Raw genomic sequence first — 14,905 nt, 5'->3', positions numbered from 1 at the left:
ACTACAACTGACACAAGGTTTGAAAAGGACAGCTGCATACTGGGACAATATTATTTTTACAGCACCAAAATATATATTTTACCCAAATGTTGTGTTTTTAGAAATAGAAGCCTTCGTTGTGTTTGTTTTCATTACAAATGCAAGGCTGAGACTGATACATTGCCACAAAAAAGCTGCTAAAATTTCAGTGTGTGAGCAAATGGCAGAAGAGCGAATGAGAAAGTGCCCGGGCCCTTCCTGGACAGTAGAAGCCGCTGCTTAATGCAGTATGAAGACATCTTGTGGTCGAATTTTGCTGTGGTTGAGTTTCACAAAGGCATCCTGTGCACGTCTTCCCATTGGTCGCGGCCATAGTGTGCTGAGCTCTGCTGTATCCATCCGGTGTGGTTTGGCTGAGTGCTCCTTTAGACAGTCAGAGCCCTGACGTGATCTTCCCCTTGACGCCACGTGCTGGTGTGGATGATGATCCTCGGCGCTCAGATTCAGCCTTGAACTCAGAACTCAGCCCTGATAATAAACCTGAATCACAAACAATCAGTGCTAACACAGTGCTAATGTAGTCTGTACAATATTACTACAGGTATAGATCCTTTGAATTATGCTGTATGCACATAATCAGACTTTAATGATAGTTTTGATAAGGATGAAAGCTATGAAATATATTAGATATGAAAAAATAGTTATGAAGTATTTGCTTATTGTGTATTTGCTTAACAAATGCTCTTAGCCAGGGAAACTTGCATAGATCCCGTTTAAGCATTAACTATTTGTCTACTCGCCTACCTTGCTCAGAGAGGAATTACCTAATTTGACTAATTCCATTAGAATAAAATATAATAATTTTGGATAAATATTTGTTGACATTTTATGCCAGCCGCTCTTGTTCAAATGGAACACCATGCTCCATTTTATGCAGTTGAGATAAAAATATATTTTGCAGCTTTGGAGTTACATCCACTCTTCTGCATATGTAATGTTTACGGTAATGATTATTATTTTAGCACAAACAAACGTGAAAACAGTGAAAGATACTGAATTATATAGATTTTCTGAATTACATAAGATCAGGAAAGCATTTCAGACCTGTTTTTGCAATACATTGAATGTGACAGATTGACCTTCTGAATGTGATTCTCACATATTTTTCAGTCTAAATGTAGGTGTTAAGGAGCTCCATCAAGATCAGTAAGGCTCAGCAAAGTAACTGGCCCGTAAATCATATTACAAGGTTAAAAGGCCCTGAATATGTAGTGTATGCAACTGAAATGTTTGCATCACGTTGCCTCATTTTAATGAAGTAAGCTGGAATTGCTTTGTGACATCTTATAATTTCCTTTGGTGACATTATGCTGTGGAATTGTGTGTTAATTGGAAGCAGTACTTTGCTCTGGCTGTCTGCTAATCTGCTTCATATGACAAAGGCCAAGCACTTCTGTGACATCACTGCAGAATCACATTCCGGGTGCTCTAAAAATAATAAACAAGCCAAGCGGCACCGAGCGAATCGTATTCTTTGAAGATATTTGTCTTCCCTTTTCCCTCTCATGCTTGTGTTCTCCTGCTCGCTCGCTCAGTCTCCCTCCCCCGCTCTCTGGCTGACTTTTCCCCCTCCTTTTGCTTCGCGTGGTCATTTAAGGACAGGCTGCTCGGGGAGGCGGGGCTATGGGCGGGAAGCACAGCCTAAAATTGGGAGAGATTGCAATCTTTCTCTCTCTCTCACTGTCGTCATGACTGAGTCGTGCTTTACATCTTCCAGAGCTCATAAAGGCACCTCTCCACACTTCTCTGAGACACCATTGGTTTCTCCCACAAAAGGAAGAGGAGCATTGTTATTGTCAGACAGGGTGCACAGAGTGTGCCTGCTTTCAGTTAATTTGGGTTCAGAGGGCACAACGTGGTCATTCAGGGCTGCCTGATGATCTGACAATTAAACAAGGTGATTTTCCAATGCATACAGTGTCAGAGAAGTCCGCGAATCCCAATGAATAATTAACGTTGTGCCTTGGATCAAAATATGGATGATGAATAATAAAGGAGTCCCTATGGTCTGCTGAGCTCTTCAGTGTTAAAACTTGTATTCTCAGGTGAGGTTTGTGAAACAGTGGGGGAATTCATCATCTTGTAGATCACACGGAACGTCTGTGCATTACGCAGCTTACGCCTATATCATTTAGAGTGTGCGCTGGAGAAGCCAGGTGTTGGTGTTCATTCATACAGTATATCTATGGGTAATCACCAAATGCAGAACCAGAGCTGCGACTGACTGTAGGTTGTTATTGTGAAACCATTGCTAGAATTTTTTATTTTTTTTTAGCCCATTTTGATGCTGTTTCAAAATCCTCACATGTCCATGGCCTTCACCTGTCACATCAATACATTCTTTCCATGAATGATGCCTGTTGAGGTCAGGTTACAGCATACCGCTCAATGCAAGTTTATTTATTCTGCCAATTGAACCGACCACCGATAGAATGATTAACAGTCTAGTGCAATTCAGTGCAAGCATTGTGGGCAAAGGAGGGTAGGTTCACCACTCAAAACGGGTATATTATATAGCCTAATTCAGAACTTCACACGTCTTTTCTTTAAGTCTATTACTTTCAAATGTATTATTCAGGGGTGCTGTAGCAATGCCCACTGCTTTTTTTTTTGCAGTTGTTCAGCTGCTGTTGCAGGGCAGCTGTTATCAGGCTGTTCTGTTCTTTCTGCAGAAACTGATCTCCAGGACTTATGATTATTCTGTTTGCTTATGTGCAAAACGTTATTTATTTATGTGTATTTGGGATTTCAAGCACTCTGTTTACTTGCTAGAGACGTTCACAAAGGTGTAGAGAATCTGATCAATTTCAGTTGCTTAATTTGGTTCTATTTTTCACTGATTGTATGTTCAACAGGAATAGCATGCTGTAGAGTACACCAGAAATCATTTTTAGAATGTTAACGATTACAGTACATTTGCGCAAGGAATGTGCCCACCATTCTACTGGCCCATGTGTCAGAGTTTTGGACTGAGATTAGTAAACATAACTGTAAATGTTTATTCTAATGTGTTTTGTGTTGGCATTGGACAGACCCCAAAACTTCATGGAAACTCTTTGAATGAGCCATAGGTCTGGTCTCTTAACAACACACACACACACACACACACACACACACACTATCAAAGCGGTTTCTGTTTGACAGATCGTAATATGTACTTGATTAACTTCAATTGTTCTTTTCTTTATATTAATGATTGATTTTTATGGTTTTAATCTGTGAATGATACTGACAGTTGCACATTATCCTTTACCCTGGTTTCAATATATTTATAATTTTGTGTTTCAAAATGTGGCCAGAGGATTTTGGTCTCGTCTCTGAAGTAATTAGTTATCATATTTTCTCTCGACACTGATGTCTGTGGAGGGTGATATATGCTGAGGTTAGAAAAAAGAAAAATAGGAAAAATCGAGAAAGGGAATTGAGAATTCAGTTTTATTGTCATTCTGAGGCTTGGAATCAATCAACATCTGCCTTTGACTTTGACTTTCAATTTAATTCAAGTTTCCTTTTTTGGATAAATTTGGTCATCGCCAAACTCTCCAAACTGTGTTTGTGATTAAAAAAAACACCATGTGCTTTTAATTTTGAGTCAAAGTTAAGGACAAATAATGGACTAATCTAGGCCTGAATTTCATGCACATGGAGGACAGGCATTTATTTATAATTTCTTAATGTACAGCTTATTTTGAGAACATTTACAACAGACAAATAGACATTTTTTTAAATGCTTGGGACAAAATCAGTGCCGGGGACATGTCCCCGCCTACGTCTAGATTAATACGTGCAGCTGCCAACAGAGTCAGGCTGTTGTGTTGCTTCAAATTCAGGTCACCATGTTAGCCCAAAAGATGGCGCCTCTTGCAGAAATCCCTTTGTTTCAGTATTTTAAAAGGTAAGATTGAATGGAAACACTCGTGGCATTCTCATGACTGCTGGCCCAACTGGTCACGTAAGATATATGTCTTGCCTTTGTTGCTAGTTGACCATTGTAAAAAGGAATTAAAATACAGCATAACTCTCTCAAATTGAATAGGATGGTGCAGCTTGCTTGTGAAGATGCCTCCAAATATATAAATATTTTTACTGTTGGAATAGCTTTTTTTTCTAAGGAGAGCAGACAGTCCACCATTCTTATGTATTTTTATCTTTGTTCAGGTGGGGAAAATGGAAAGGGTTTAAGGAATTGAAGTCCAAATGTGCCATGAAGAACCCCATATAGAACCCCTGGGAAAAAGCAGGGATTGATATATGGGATGAGAGTCGGCCACCATATGGACTGTGCCGCACAGTCTCGCCATTGGAATAGCTTTTCATGAGTGGGCTGCGTTTGACTAGTTCAGTACTTGTACAATACTGGATATAACAAGATTTCTGCTAAACATTCACTCAAGATTTTGGAGGAAATAAGAGCATTCTTAAAGGCTTTAGTCCAATAGTACAGCATAAACCATGTAAGACGTGATTTTGTCAATTCATTTCATTATCTGTTTTGCTAGCTTTTGTATTTTGGTAGAAGTATAGCAATAAGGCTTTCATGGTAGCTTTTATTTAAAAATGGTTAAAAGTACATTGCAAAAATCTGATTTGTTGAAAATTAATAAAAGAATTGTGAATTTCGAGAAAGGCGGACAGTTACTTAGATAGAATGTTTCTTTTTTAAACCCTTTTTTTGACCGACTTATTCCCTTTGCTCCTGATGCCTGTGCACCTTTATTTCCAGAGCCACTTTCTGTTTCCTTAATTGTAAACTCTTAATATTGACCATTGTGATTGCCTCCATCTAAGCATATTTTTGTGATCTGAACATTTTGTTCTCTGCTTCGGAGCAGCGTTATCTGTTGATTGAGTCACTTGTATAGACAAAGCCAGTTTGTTTTGACCTTAGGATGTTGCTGGACATGCAAATTATACAAGAGTCACTTAGCATTCTTGCAAAATGTTTTTCATTGATTAAAGTGGAATCGGTCACAAAGCTAGCAAAAACATGTGTTTGCTGAGCATGCAAATCAGGGAAGGGAGCAAGCTGATAAGCTGTCAGAAACCAAAAATGAAACCAAAGCTGGAGCTTGAATTTCATCAAAATATGTTCTTAACTTTCAATTTATTTTTTTCTCCCCACAAAGACATTTTGACATTTTGACATTTGACTTTTCCCTTCATCGCCAATTTTGTGTTTGTGAAGAAAATGACTTAACACCTGCATTCGTAAGAAAAAAATAATGGCAAATGCTGATTTAATCCTGGCCTACATCTCTTGAGTCTTTTCAGCCTTTTGACTGAATGAAGAGAATGTAAGAGGCTGCATGGCATTCTTAAAAGCAGCTATATTTCTCAGTAGTGATTGAAAGAGTGATTGTGTTGGGAGGGCATGGCCATTTTAAATGTAGATGCACTTTATTTCTGTGCACAGAGTGATTGAACACATTCAGGCCTGCGGTGCAAGTTCAGACCCATTAGTATTAGTGCATGCTATTTCAGGAAGTGTGTGTGTCTAAGTACCTTTGCAGATTGGCATTTCGTTCATCTGGGGATTCAGCAATAAACAAGTCGCTGACATTTCTCTTTTGCTTTGGCCAATAAATGTAGTTCTTAAATTCCGGTGGCCTCAGGGACTCTACTTCTACTTTTTTTTTAATGATGCTCCACGAATGAATACCAGACTCCAGACGAAATTCATCCACACTGCAAGTAATTGGAAACTAAATTGTGTTTCAACACAGAAACACAGATATATCTGTGTTCAGGTAATTAATTAAATTCATCTTCGTTGTGTGCCTTTGTTTTTAATGTTTTGAAATATATTTGACAACCTCAGACCTACTATTCATGAAGTCATAGAAAAATTGTTTGCCGTGGCCACATTCAGCTGCATCTGTGGCTCTCAGTATTGGTAGCAATGTATCGGTGTTATGTAGGGGAAATTGGGGAAATAACTACGTGTTTTCATAATTAACAATTCAGAAAATATTACGAGAGCTATATTAATAATTTTTAATACAAACAACCTACATCCCTTGACTATGATTATATATCATAATGACATTTCTGGGACATACCATTTGCTAGCAGTTTGACCAAAAGTACTGTGAAATGAAATATTACATTTAAGCCCGTGAGCAGAGAAAAAACTAACACAGTGGAGGGTACACCTAATTAATAGCTTTAAAAGTACACACAAAGTAACGTAATTCAATATAATTTCATGTATAAAGAGCACTGATGTGAGAAGGCTACATGAAGCCCATTCCCCTTCTCCACAGGTGATAAACGCCGAAGTTTTCATATTGGCAAGATTGACAATGATACAATGATGTATGCAGAAAAACCACCCACATTCACAAATTGCAAACAGCACTTTGATATTGAGAAATGCATTTTTGGACCACATCAAACAATTTGTCTCATTAAAACTGACATTAGTGATCTCCTAAACTATTCAGCATCATTTGACCAAATCTTACATGAAAGCAGTAATCATACAAAACCTGACCATAGTGACCTTGAGGCGATTTGCGGTGACGGCTAATTAGAGGGCCTATGTACAGAGATGGCAAAGTGCATCAGCAAGTGTATTTTACTGTATGTTGTTTGTGTAGGCTATAATGGAATTGGCCAATACAATAAAATACGGTAATGCAATATTCAGGGTACAAAGTTAGGAGCATAATGTTAATGTGTCAGGCCTAGCTACTATGGGAAATGCTACTATAGACATTTTATTAAACTATTCCGTTCAGCTAATGAAGGAATTCTGTAATCATAGAACAGCTTTGCACGCTATCCTGGAATTACAGGTAGCTACTTGAAAAGGTGTATCCTCAACTTCGGGCCTGAACATTTGGTACAGTTCTAAGCAGCACAACCTGGCATTTTGACAAAATAGCTTACATATTACAAATGTACCAACACTGAACAATGTTAATGGAATAACTCTAAGGTTAGCTGACAGTATTCTTACCCAATGAGGATATTGAATGATGTTATTGCATTTAAACAAACAGGACAATAAACACTTAACAGTTCATTTGTTTTATTTGGTATCAAGAAAAAACTTTTCAGAGGCACTCTTCTTTAGAAGTTCTTTAAAAATTACTTCTATTAGTATTGCAGCATATAATAGGGAAACATAAGGGAACCTAAGCTTAGCCTACTATGTTTTCTAATCCTGTATGCTGGCAGGACAAACTGATTAAAGAACAAATTCATCATTGGCAACCTCTGACTGCACTGTAATTATGAAAGCAAACAACGAGACAATTGAGCTAATGCAGCATTTCTTTCTGCCTCATTTTAACCTTTATTGTCAAGGATCATCAAAATATTTCACCATGTTTAGCCTAATAATAATTGTTTTAATATATTTTTAGACATATATATATTTTGGGCTTTTTCTAGCTTTATTTGACAGGTCAGTGTAGAGAGACAGGAAGAACTCGGAGGAGAGAGAGGGAGAGACATGCGACAAAGGTCAGCAGTCGGACTCAAACCGCCAACGTTGCGGCTCGCAATGAGCATATGGAAATCGCTCTACGGGCTACGCCACACAAGACAGCCTGGACGTACATATTTTTGGAGTGTCTTCAATGTGAAGTTATGCGACTGATTTAAGACAGGAATTATTCAATTTATATAATTCAGTGAAAACATTGATATAAATAAATGGTCTTTAACCTGTGCATTGTTAAAATGACACATGCATAGGTTCTTCTTTTGTTTGGCCAGTGATACCTCATTTTAAAAAATTTATTTAGGGAGAGAATAATTTTGAATTGTCTCCATTTTTTTGTACGCGTTTCTGTCAGTTGAACAAACATATAATCTTCTACAACCCAGAATTTGGCTTGTTCCAACTGTTGACATTTTAAGTGCTCTCTTGGGAAGGATTCAGTGGACCTGTTTTTATGTGGTGCCCTTTGGTCTTATTGTTCAGTGGAGAAATAGTGATGGTTTTCACTTTGGTGAATTTTTTTTATTGTTTCTAGCTTTGAGTGTGTGTGTGTGTGTGTGGGTGTACATTATACATATGTGTGTTTCAGAGGTGATTTATTTTAATATTGATTAAACATTTATGTTGCTCATTGCAAATCCTTTTTTAAAGTATATTTTTCAGATGAATGTTTTCATTAAAACTCCTAATATTGTGGATGTAAATACAGGCCATCCTTTGGTTTGTTTAAATATTTATTTAATTGCATTACTAACTTTCCATGTTGTGTTAGTAGCACATTCACCAGCTGCAGTTGCCTGTAAAATAGGATAACTAGCAAGTATTATTCATTGCAGAAGACTTTGTTATGTGATCATAAATGTTTAACCTTTTATAAAGATAAACCGGAAAGTACAGTCAGTGATAAAGTTTTATGGAATAATAAATAGTTGTAGCTCCCATGTAGAGAGCAGATTCCTGTAGAATGTCTGTGATGGTTCAAATGAGGTTCTTTGCTTGTGTGTAGAAGCTCATCATGTGATCATAGTATGGCTGTCCAATAGAAGTTCTTTGCCCATGCAAACCTTCAAATGCAAGTGCAAACCAAAAATCGAAACCTGTACGGAATCATAATTTTCACCTGAATTGTCTGAAATCTTTAGTGAAACTTTTGCATGCAGACTATTTTATACACACAGAATAGCAAGATAATTATACTGTCACTATGCTAGACAAGTCATGTTTTTTCTGAATAAGGGTCATGAATTGTCCTCCACAGTCACTTTCACTTGTTATAAACCTTGGCATCCAGATTGTAACAAATATACTTGAGCAGAACCCTGGGGAAACTTGCTGGGTGCTCTGGACTGCAAACGATGCTGTCCCACAGGAATGCTTCAGACCTTATTAGATGGCATGCCAAAAGTTGGTGTAGCTCCCTCATTAAATATAAAAGCAGATCTACAAGATACGATACAGTCGTTGTTTTGTCAGTATAATATGTGGTATTGTGGTACATTTTTCAATGGGTATTCTTTTTCTCATGGACGGGCTAAGTATTCTCATGACAAAGGTAGATAAACCTGCTTGCTGCTTTGATTATTTGACACTTTAAACAGATCTTTTGTAAAGCTAGGCATACTACCCTTGTTACTTCTTGTTTGTATACCATTCATTTAGCAGCTATTTGGTTATTTTGTCATTTATTTAAGAAAATTGCATGAAACCATAATGCAATCAAATTTATCTCCCTAGTTCTGTCTAGCTTTTTAAAATGGTGCGGTCACGCAGCGTAGACATAGCATCTTTCTAGCCATTCTGAAACCAGGTTAGAATGTATTTTAGTGTGTTTGATGTTGGGCCACAAAAATATGGGTGAAGAAAATGGAAGTTTTTTCCCATGACCTGCTGATTTATCATGGCTGGTGGCTGTTGTCACAAAGGTACCTGCGTCTGTTAATAACGTCTGGGTAAATTAGTTGTTAACTTCTTTCCGACACGAGATGGCCATTGCCAAGGAGCAGACATTGTCAGCGTGTTGGAGTATGATTGCGAAAGGAGAGAATCTTTCTAAATTGCGTATCGCATTTTGCCATGTCACAGGATATGTGAGAATAACCTATAGACTCCCAAGTCATACCATTTTCCACTTACTGGATGAGCTTAGAGATGATCTGGAGCCAACAACAAAACAAAGCCTCGCCATCCCTGCAGTGGCAGAATTCCTTTCCACGCTGCATTTTCTGGCTTTTGACTCATTCCAGCGCACAGCCGTGACATTAGCTGACATTTCACAGGCCGTGTTTTGAAATGCGTCGGTGCTGAAAGTCACGCTGCATCAAATGTCCCGTTACATCACATTTCCATACAGTTGAGATACCCTTCTGGAAACCACGCTGGGATTTTATACCACCACTATTTTCCCAAATGTGCTAGGTGCAATTGACTGCACGCATGTTCAGCTGATACCCGCATCAGCAAATGAGTATGTGTACTGAAACAGAAAGCACCTGACACGTTCTATCAATGTCCAGGTTGTGTGTGACTACTGGACGGCATAACTGTGGTTCCTAAAGATGACTCTTTCATTTTTAGGAACAGTTGCCTATTTGAGAAAGTGAGGGACACTGACTCTGGAGATGGTTAGCTATTTGATATGGAGTTAAACTACTTGAAATATTAAAACTGTGTTCTGAAGTCTTTACTAATGAGACGTGTGAACATTTAAATGTGACCGTGCCTATCCATTGCATGCATGGATCCTGACACCTGTCAAAAACTTGACTTCACCCGAGATGGCGTGGCACAACAGTGTTGTTTTCCTGCCATGCACAATACATACCTTAAATACCGGCAGTGCATTTAATTGAACTTGCTGCAGCTGTGCTCATTAACATAACCAGTCTTAGTAAATACCCTGCTAATTTGAAAACATGGGGCGATGCAGAATTTTGCAGCCCTGATGGCATTCTTTGTAAATAAGGCCCTTTATTGCCAGAAATCCACTACCGCATAACTTAAAATATTGACACGATATTAGTTAGTTATTTTCCTAGTGTATAGATATTCCCCAAAGATGTCTCCTTTTGACATGTCAAATTTCACAATAAATGGAGATATCCAATTTCATTTTTATAAAAGAGCCTAGTGTAGGTCTGCAACACGAATGCGACTCCCTTGACCTGCAAACTGTAAATGAAAACATTGTGAGCTTGCTTGTTTGTGGTTGCTAGGATACCTCAGCTTGGCATAAGGATTGCGTCATCCTGTCAGGGCTTATTTTAAAACAATTGACGAGCTCACTGTTCATTATCCCAAACATATCACATTATCAGCGTGTATGCTGGTATGGAGAAGAATTAGACAGAGTCACTGTTATGTGACTGTCTTATTCTTATTTGTTTTCTGTTTTGTTTTGCCTATTTGTTTTCATGTTCTATACTTTTTAATATTATAATTTTGGCCGATACAGTGCTGCTAAAGCAATTTTGTGTGGTGAAATTACAGTGTACATTCTAGTAGGAAAGTAAATTGTATTCGTATAATGAATTCCACTTTTCACAAGCTGATTCACTGCGTGATTATGAAGGACGTTATGAAAACTCAGTTTTCTAGATGGCTATAGCAGTCTGTTTGAAATGCAGTAATGTTGTCTAAACTGCCACCCCGGGATTGTATGAGATATAGACCTTGGGTCCAAAGGAAATGCATTTAAATTCAACCTAGGACAAGGATTGTGTGTATTTGGTAATATCTGTGTTTTATATTTTAACATAGTGAGGCTCTTTCAGTCTGGATCTATTCTTGGGTGCTTGTTGTGTATGCAGGAGGGAGTGACATGCGCAGCCACAGAATGACTGAGGGCCGCTGGCACCGGACTTTTTTCTAGAAGCCAGAACCGTGGCCTATTGCAACAGGGAAAGAAAATCCTGTTCTCATGAGGACTGAGACTACTGAGATGTTCAGAAGAAAAATCACACCCAAGACTATGAGAAAACAAATTAATGACAGTTTCCATAACAACGAGCCTACTTGTTGACAGGTGTGAGATTTCATATGGTTTATAAATATTTCTGATATTATGAATTGGGTTTGTCTATTTTATTGTACCCGCCAGAGGCATAAGCGTTCCAAAAACAAAGCCTTGTGTGTGTCATTCAGGTACCATGGTTTGCAGACATACAACATGACATTACCTAGGTGAATCAGTAACAGCATAAAGAAAAGGCCGACAATCTATGATTACATTACATTACAGGCATTTGGCAGACGCTCTTATCCAGAGCGACGTTACTGTAGCAATACATGCAATATTGTTTAAATGAGGGACAGCAAGACACAGTGTGGAAAATGTGGAGTGCCTGGTTTGCCTCAATGATTCAGAACTTCACATTCTGAATTGTGGACATTGAAAGCAGAGAGCAGCATGTCTCTCCCATTCAAACAGGAGAGTCAAAGCCCTGTGCTATATCCACCAGGGCCAACACACTGCCCGCTTCCCTAAAGAACACAATCTACCACTGCCAGTGCACATTCTACTGGCTTTCCAACCTCAACCTAACCTGGCAGCGTATAAAAAATGCCCACAGTCGCACACACTGGATACCTGTCTAGCTTAAATGTAAATTAGGTTTTATGTTATCCAAAATTCTCTTTCTTTATTTCTTCATCCTGTTCTCTCTTTCTTGCTCACCCCATCCCCCCCCCAGGTATTCTGTTGTCACCAGGGGATGTGATCATGACTCCGAGGCCCTAATTCTCAGAAGTATGTCAGGTAGGACAATTTTTTATTACATAAGAACAGGGGTAGCAGTCTGACCCAGTGTTACAATTTAACCCCTTTGCACAGATGCCAAATCTGGTCAGTCCTCACCCATTTATGCAGTGTTTTACTGAAGGCTTTATCACATGGAAAATGAAGACACTTTACAATTAACAATACTAACTTACAGTACTTTAGTACAGTACTTCTAGCTTCACAATTTAACCGGTGCATCAAACATGACACACGACTGAGCCACCCATGAACACTTACACTACAGTATGTGGAACGCCTGCATTAAAGAATACTGCGAACCTCTTGAAAGACACTCAGTTACATTGTGAGTGGTATAAATTCAAACAAAGCAAGCCACAATGAGCCACTATGCTAACACTGCCCAAGGTACGTTAACAATTAGCTTGTATAGCTGTATACACTTGTATAGTACTGCGTAATGTTATGGCTGACTGCGCAACATTGTGCTGAAGCAACAATTCATGCTGTTGTGCGGGTCTCTCAATCATCGTTATAAATTTCAGTTGAGACATGCCATACACCATTGGATGCCTAGAAGACCATTGTGAGTCAATTGATTTAACAAATGTGAGGCTTTCTTTTCATATTGCCTTCTAAGGTAATACAATATTTATTCAAGTTTTGTCTAATCTTAATAAGGAACCATTTAAATTTTTATAGCAACTTGTCATGTATGATCAGTAAAAAATATTACATGCTATTTAAATCTCAAATATGTGCGTCTATATTCTGAAATCAAGGCTTTAACATATAGCAACATAGTGAATAAATTAAAATAAATTGATTGTCAGCAATCACAGTTAGTTTTGACAGCGTGTATTGCATGATAATTCATTGTGCTTTGCTGTTATTTGTCAGGAACAACAGTTTTCATGGCAGGATAACCTGGAACCTGACAGTGAACTGACATTCCCTAACTGCTATGCTGGCCCACTAACTGTAAACCTGATAGTCTGCAGGACCCATTGCCACCCGTGGTATATCCTATGTGTATGAATTGCAGAGCTGGATGATGGGGGTTGTTTTGTTTTACCTTAATTTAAGAAGGGGGGTTTATAGTTTTTTGTTTTTCTTTTTAATTTCAGAGCAAGCAGGACAATGTAGCCCCAGATGGAAAGAACATGAGCTCATGCAAGGTAATGTGGCCTTTTATTACTGACTCATGGCTGAATTTATTTATGGAATTAACTGAACTTATTATTAGTGTTACTCTGAAGATGGCAGTACTTCCCACTGTGCAAAGGAGATCAGGTAATGCAGAAAAAGGGTGAACGTTTGCTAAAACTATGTAGGTATGGTGCTGCTTATTTAAGGGCATTGTGTCACCACTGTTATTAAACAATGAATAGCCAAGCAAACTTGTGTTTGGGAACCATTTTTTACACTTTAAGCACAATTTTTTCTGCAATAGATGTATTCAACGACACATGACAAAATATTTATTTTCTTTACCTTCTCTGAATTTTTACTCTGAGCTTTGGATTCTAAGCTGCATGACAACTCAGGGTTCTTTGAAAGTCAAGTGTGCTTTGAAGTTCCTTTTCATGTCCTCAACAGTATCAGAGCTCAGCTAGATAACTGCGTCATCAGCCTTTCTATTTTGTACTTGTTGTGTAAAAATGGAAGCATAAACCCTTCTACACAGTGTGCTTGCAGTGTTATATTTTTAATGGGCATCCAGTTATGAATGTGAGGTTTAATTGAGGTCTTTTGGTGGCTTATGTTTCTGACAAAAAAATTGCACTGAGCATAATTTCTCAAGAGAGGCACAGGATTAATGGATGTATTATGAATAAGTGACCTCAGATTGCCAAGTAAAGCAGTTTACAGGGCTTATTCAGCACTCTACCACAGTTTAAAAAGTGACAATACAAAATATCCTCTCATACTTCACTGAGGCTATTTGGGTATACCCATTAATGCTATTAATGTCGATGTTAAGACCTTTACATTACATTACATTGACAGAGCATCTTACAAAAGTAGAGAACTTCAGTGCCCTCTTGTACTGTTGTACAAGCACATTATCACAAGGCACAGAAGGCCCATTTATAATCAGTATGTTTAAAGTTAAACAAACCAGTAATTAGTACTGTAAACAAAAAGTAAATGCCACTGTGTAAAAGCAAGGACATACCACTGTATGTTCTGTGATCTGAATTTCTGGGAAAGAATCCACGATTAAGCCTGTATTCCATCACATAGTCATCAGCATTGTCCTTTTGCTGCCTCTCTTACTTGACATTACCTACACTGTTAACGTGCCATAAATTATTTTGGTTTTGATGTGTAGTTCATAGTCATATTTGTGTTGTCTGAAAGCATAATGGACTGTATCACTCATTATGTTACCTGCTGGTGAAGAGACATTTTTTTGTTCTCCCAGATTTTGTGTTTTAAAGGGGCAGTTCACTTCCTGGAGTTTTTTGATAGTATTTCATCTCCAGTGTTCCTGAATGGCTTTGTGTATGATGATATTAGATATTTACTGAAGTTTAAAATGACCTGCTAGCTTTACAATGGCTGGTATATAGACATTCACAGGTTTGTGATTTAAAGCAAGAAAATACCCTCCAAGTAAATCCAGAGCAGCTTATACAATGATGTTATGCCTCTGTGGGTAGTTGGTGTCTGGCGAA

General features: G+C 38.1%; 1 protein-coding gene across 12 annotated transcripts in view; it reads left to right on the top strand.

Annotated features, from left to right (window-relative positions):
* The window catches only part of LOC135262253 (thyroid hormone receptor beta), a 49,656-nt gene that overhangs the window by 19,268 nt on the left and 15,483 nt on the right, over positions 1 to 14,905 (top strand). For 5 of the 12 annotated variants that reach the window (XM_064349250.1, XM_064349231.1, XM_064349259.1 and 2 more), the window contains 3 exons: positions 11,296 to 11,510; positions 12,178 to 12,242; positions 13,352 to 13,402. In XM_064349250.1, the coding sequence (XP_064205320.1) occupies positions 11,473 to 11,510; positions 12,178 to 12,242; positions 13,352 to 13,402 (154 nt within the window). In that variant the 5' untranslated portion in view covers positions 11,296 to 11,472. Of the gene's footprint in view, positions 1 to 11,295; positions 11,511 to 12,177; positions 13,403 to 14,905 lie in introns of all 12 variants that reach the window. The other 7 variants (XM_064349275.1, XM_064349284.1, XM_064349293.1 and 4 more) reach the window with 6 other exon arrangements.

The sequence above is a fragment of the Anguilla rostrata genome, chromosome 1 (genome assembly GCF_018555375.3).
Source record: "Anguilla rostrata isolate EN2019 chromosome 1, ASM1855537v3, whole genome shotgun sequence".
NCBI classification, from domain to species: domain Eukaryota; kingdom Metazoa; phylum Chordata; class Actinopteri; order Anguilliformes; family Anguillidae; genus Anguilla; species Anguilla rostrata.
The sequence above is the reverse complement of the archived record's forward strand: the minus strand, read 5'-3'. Positions and strand labels throughout refer to the sequence as shown.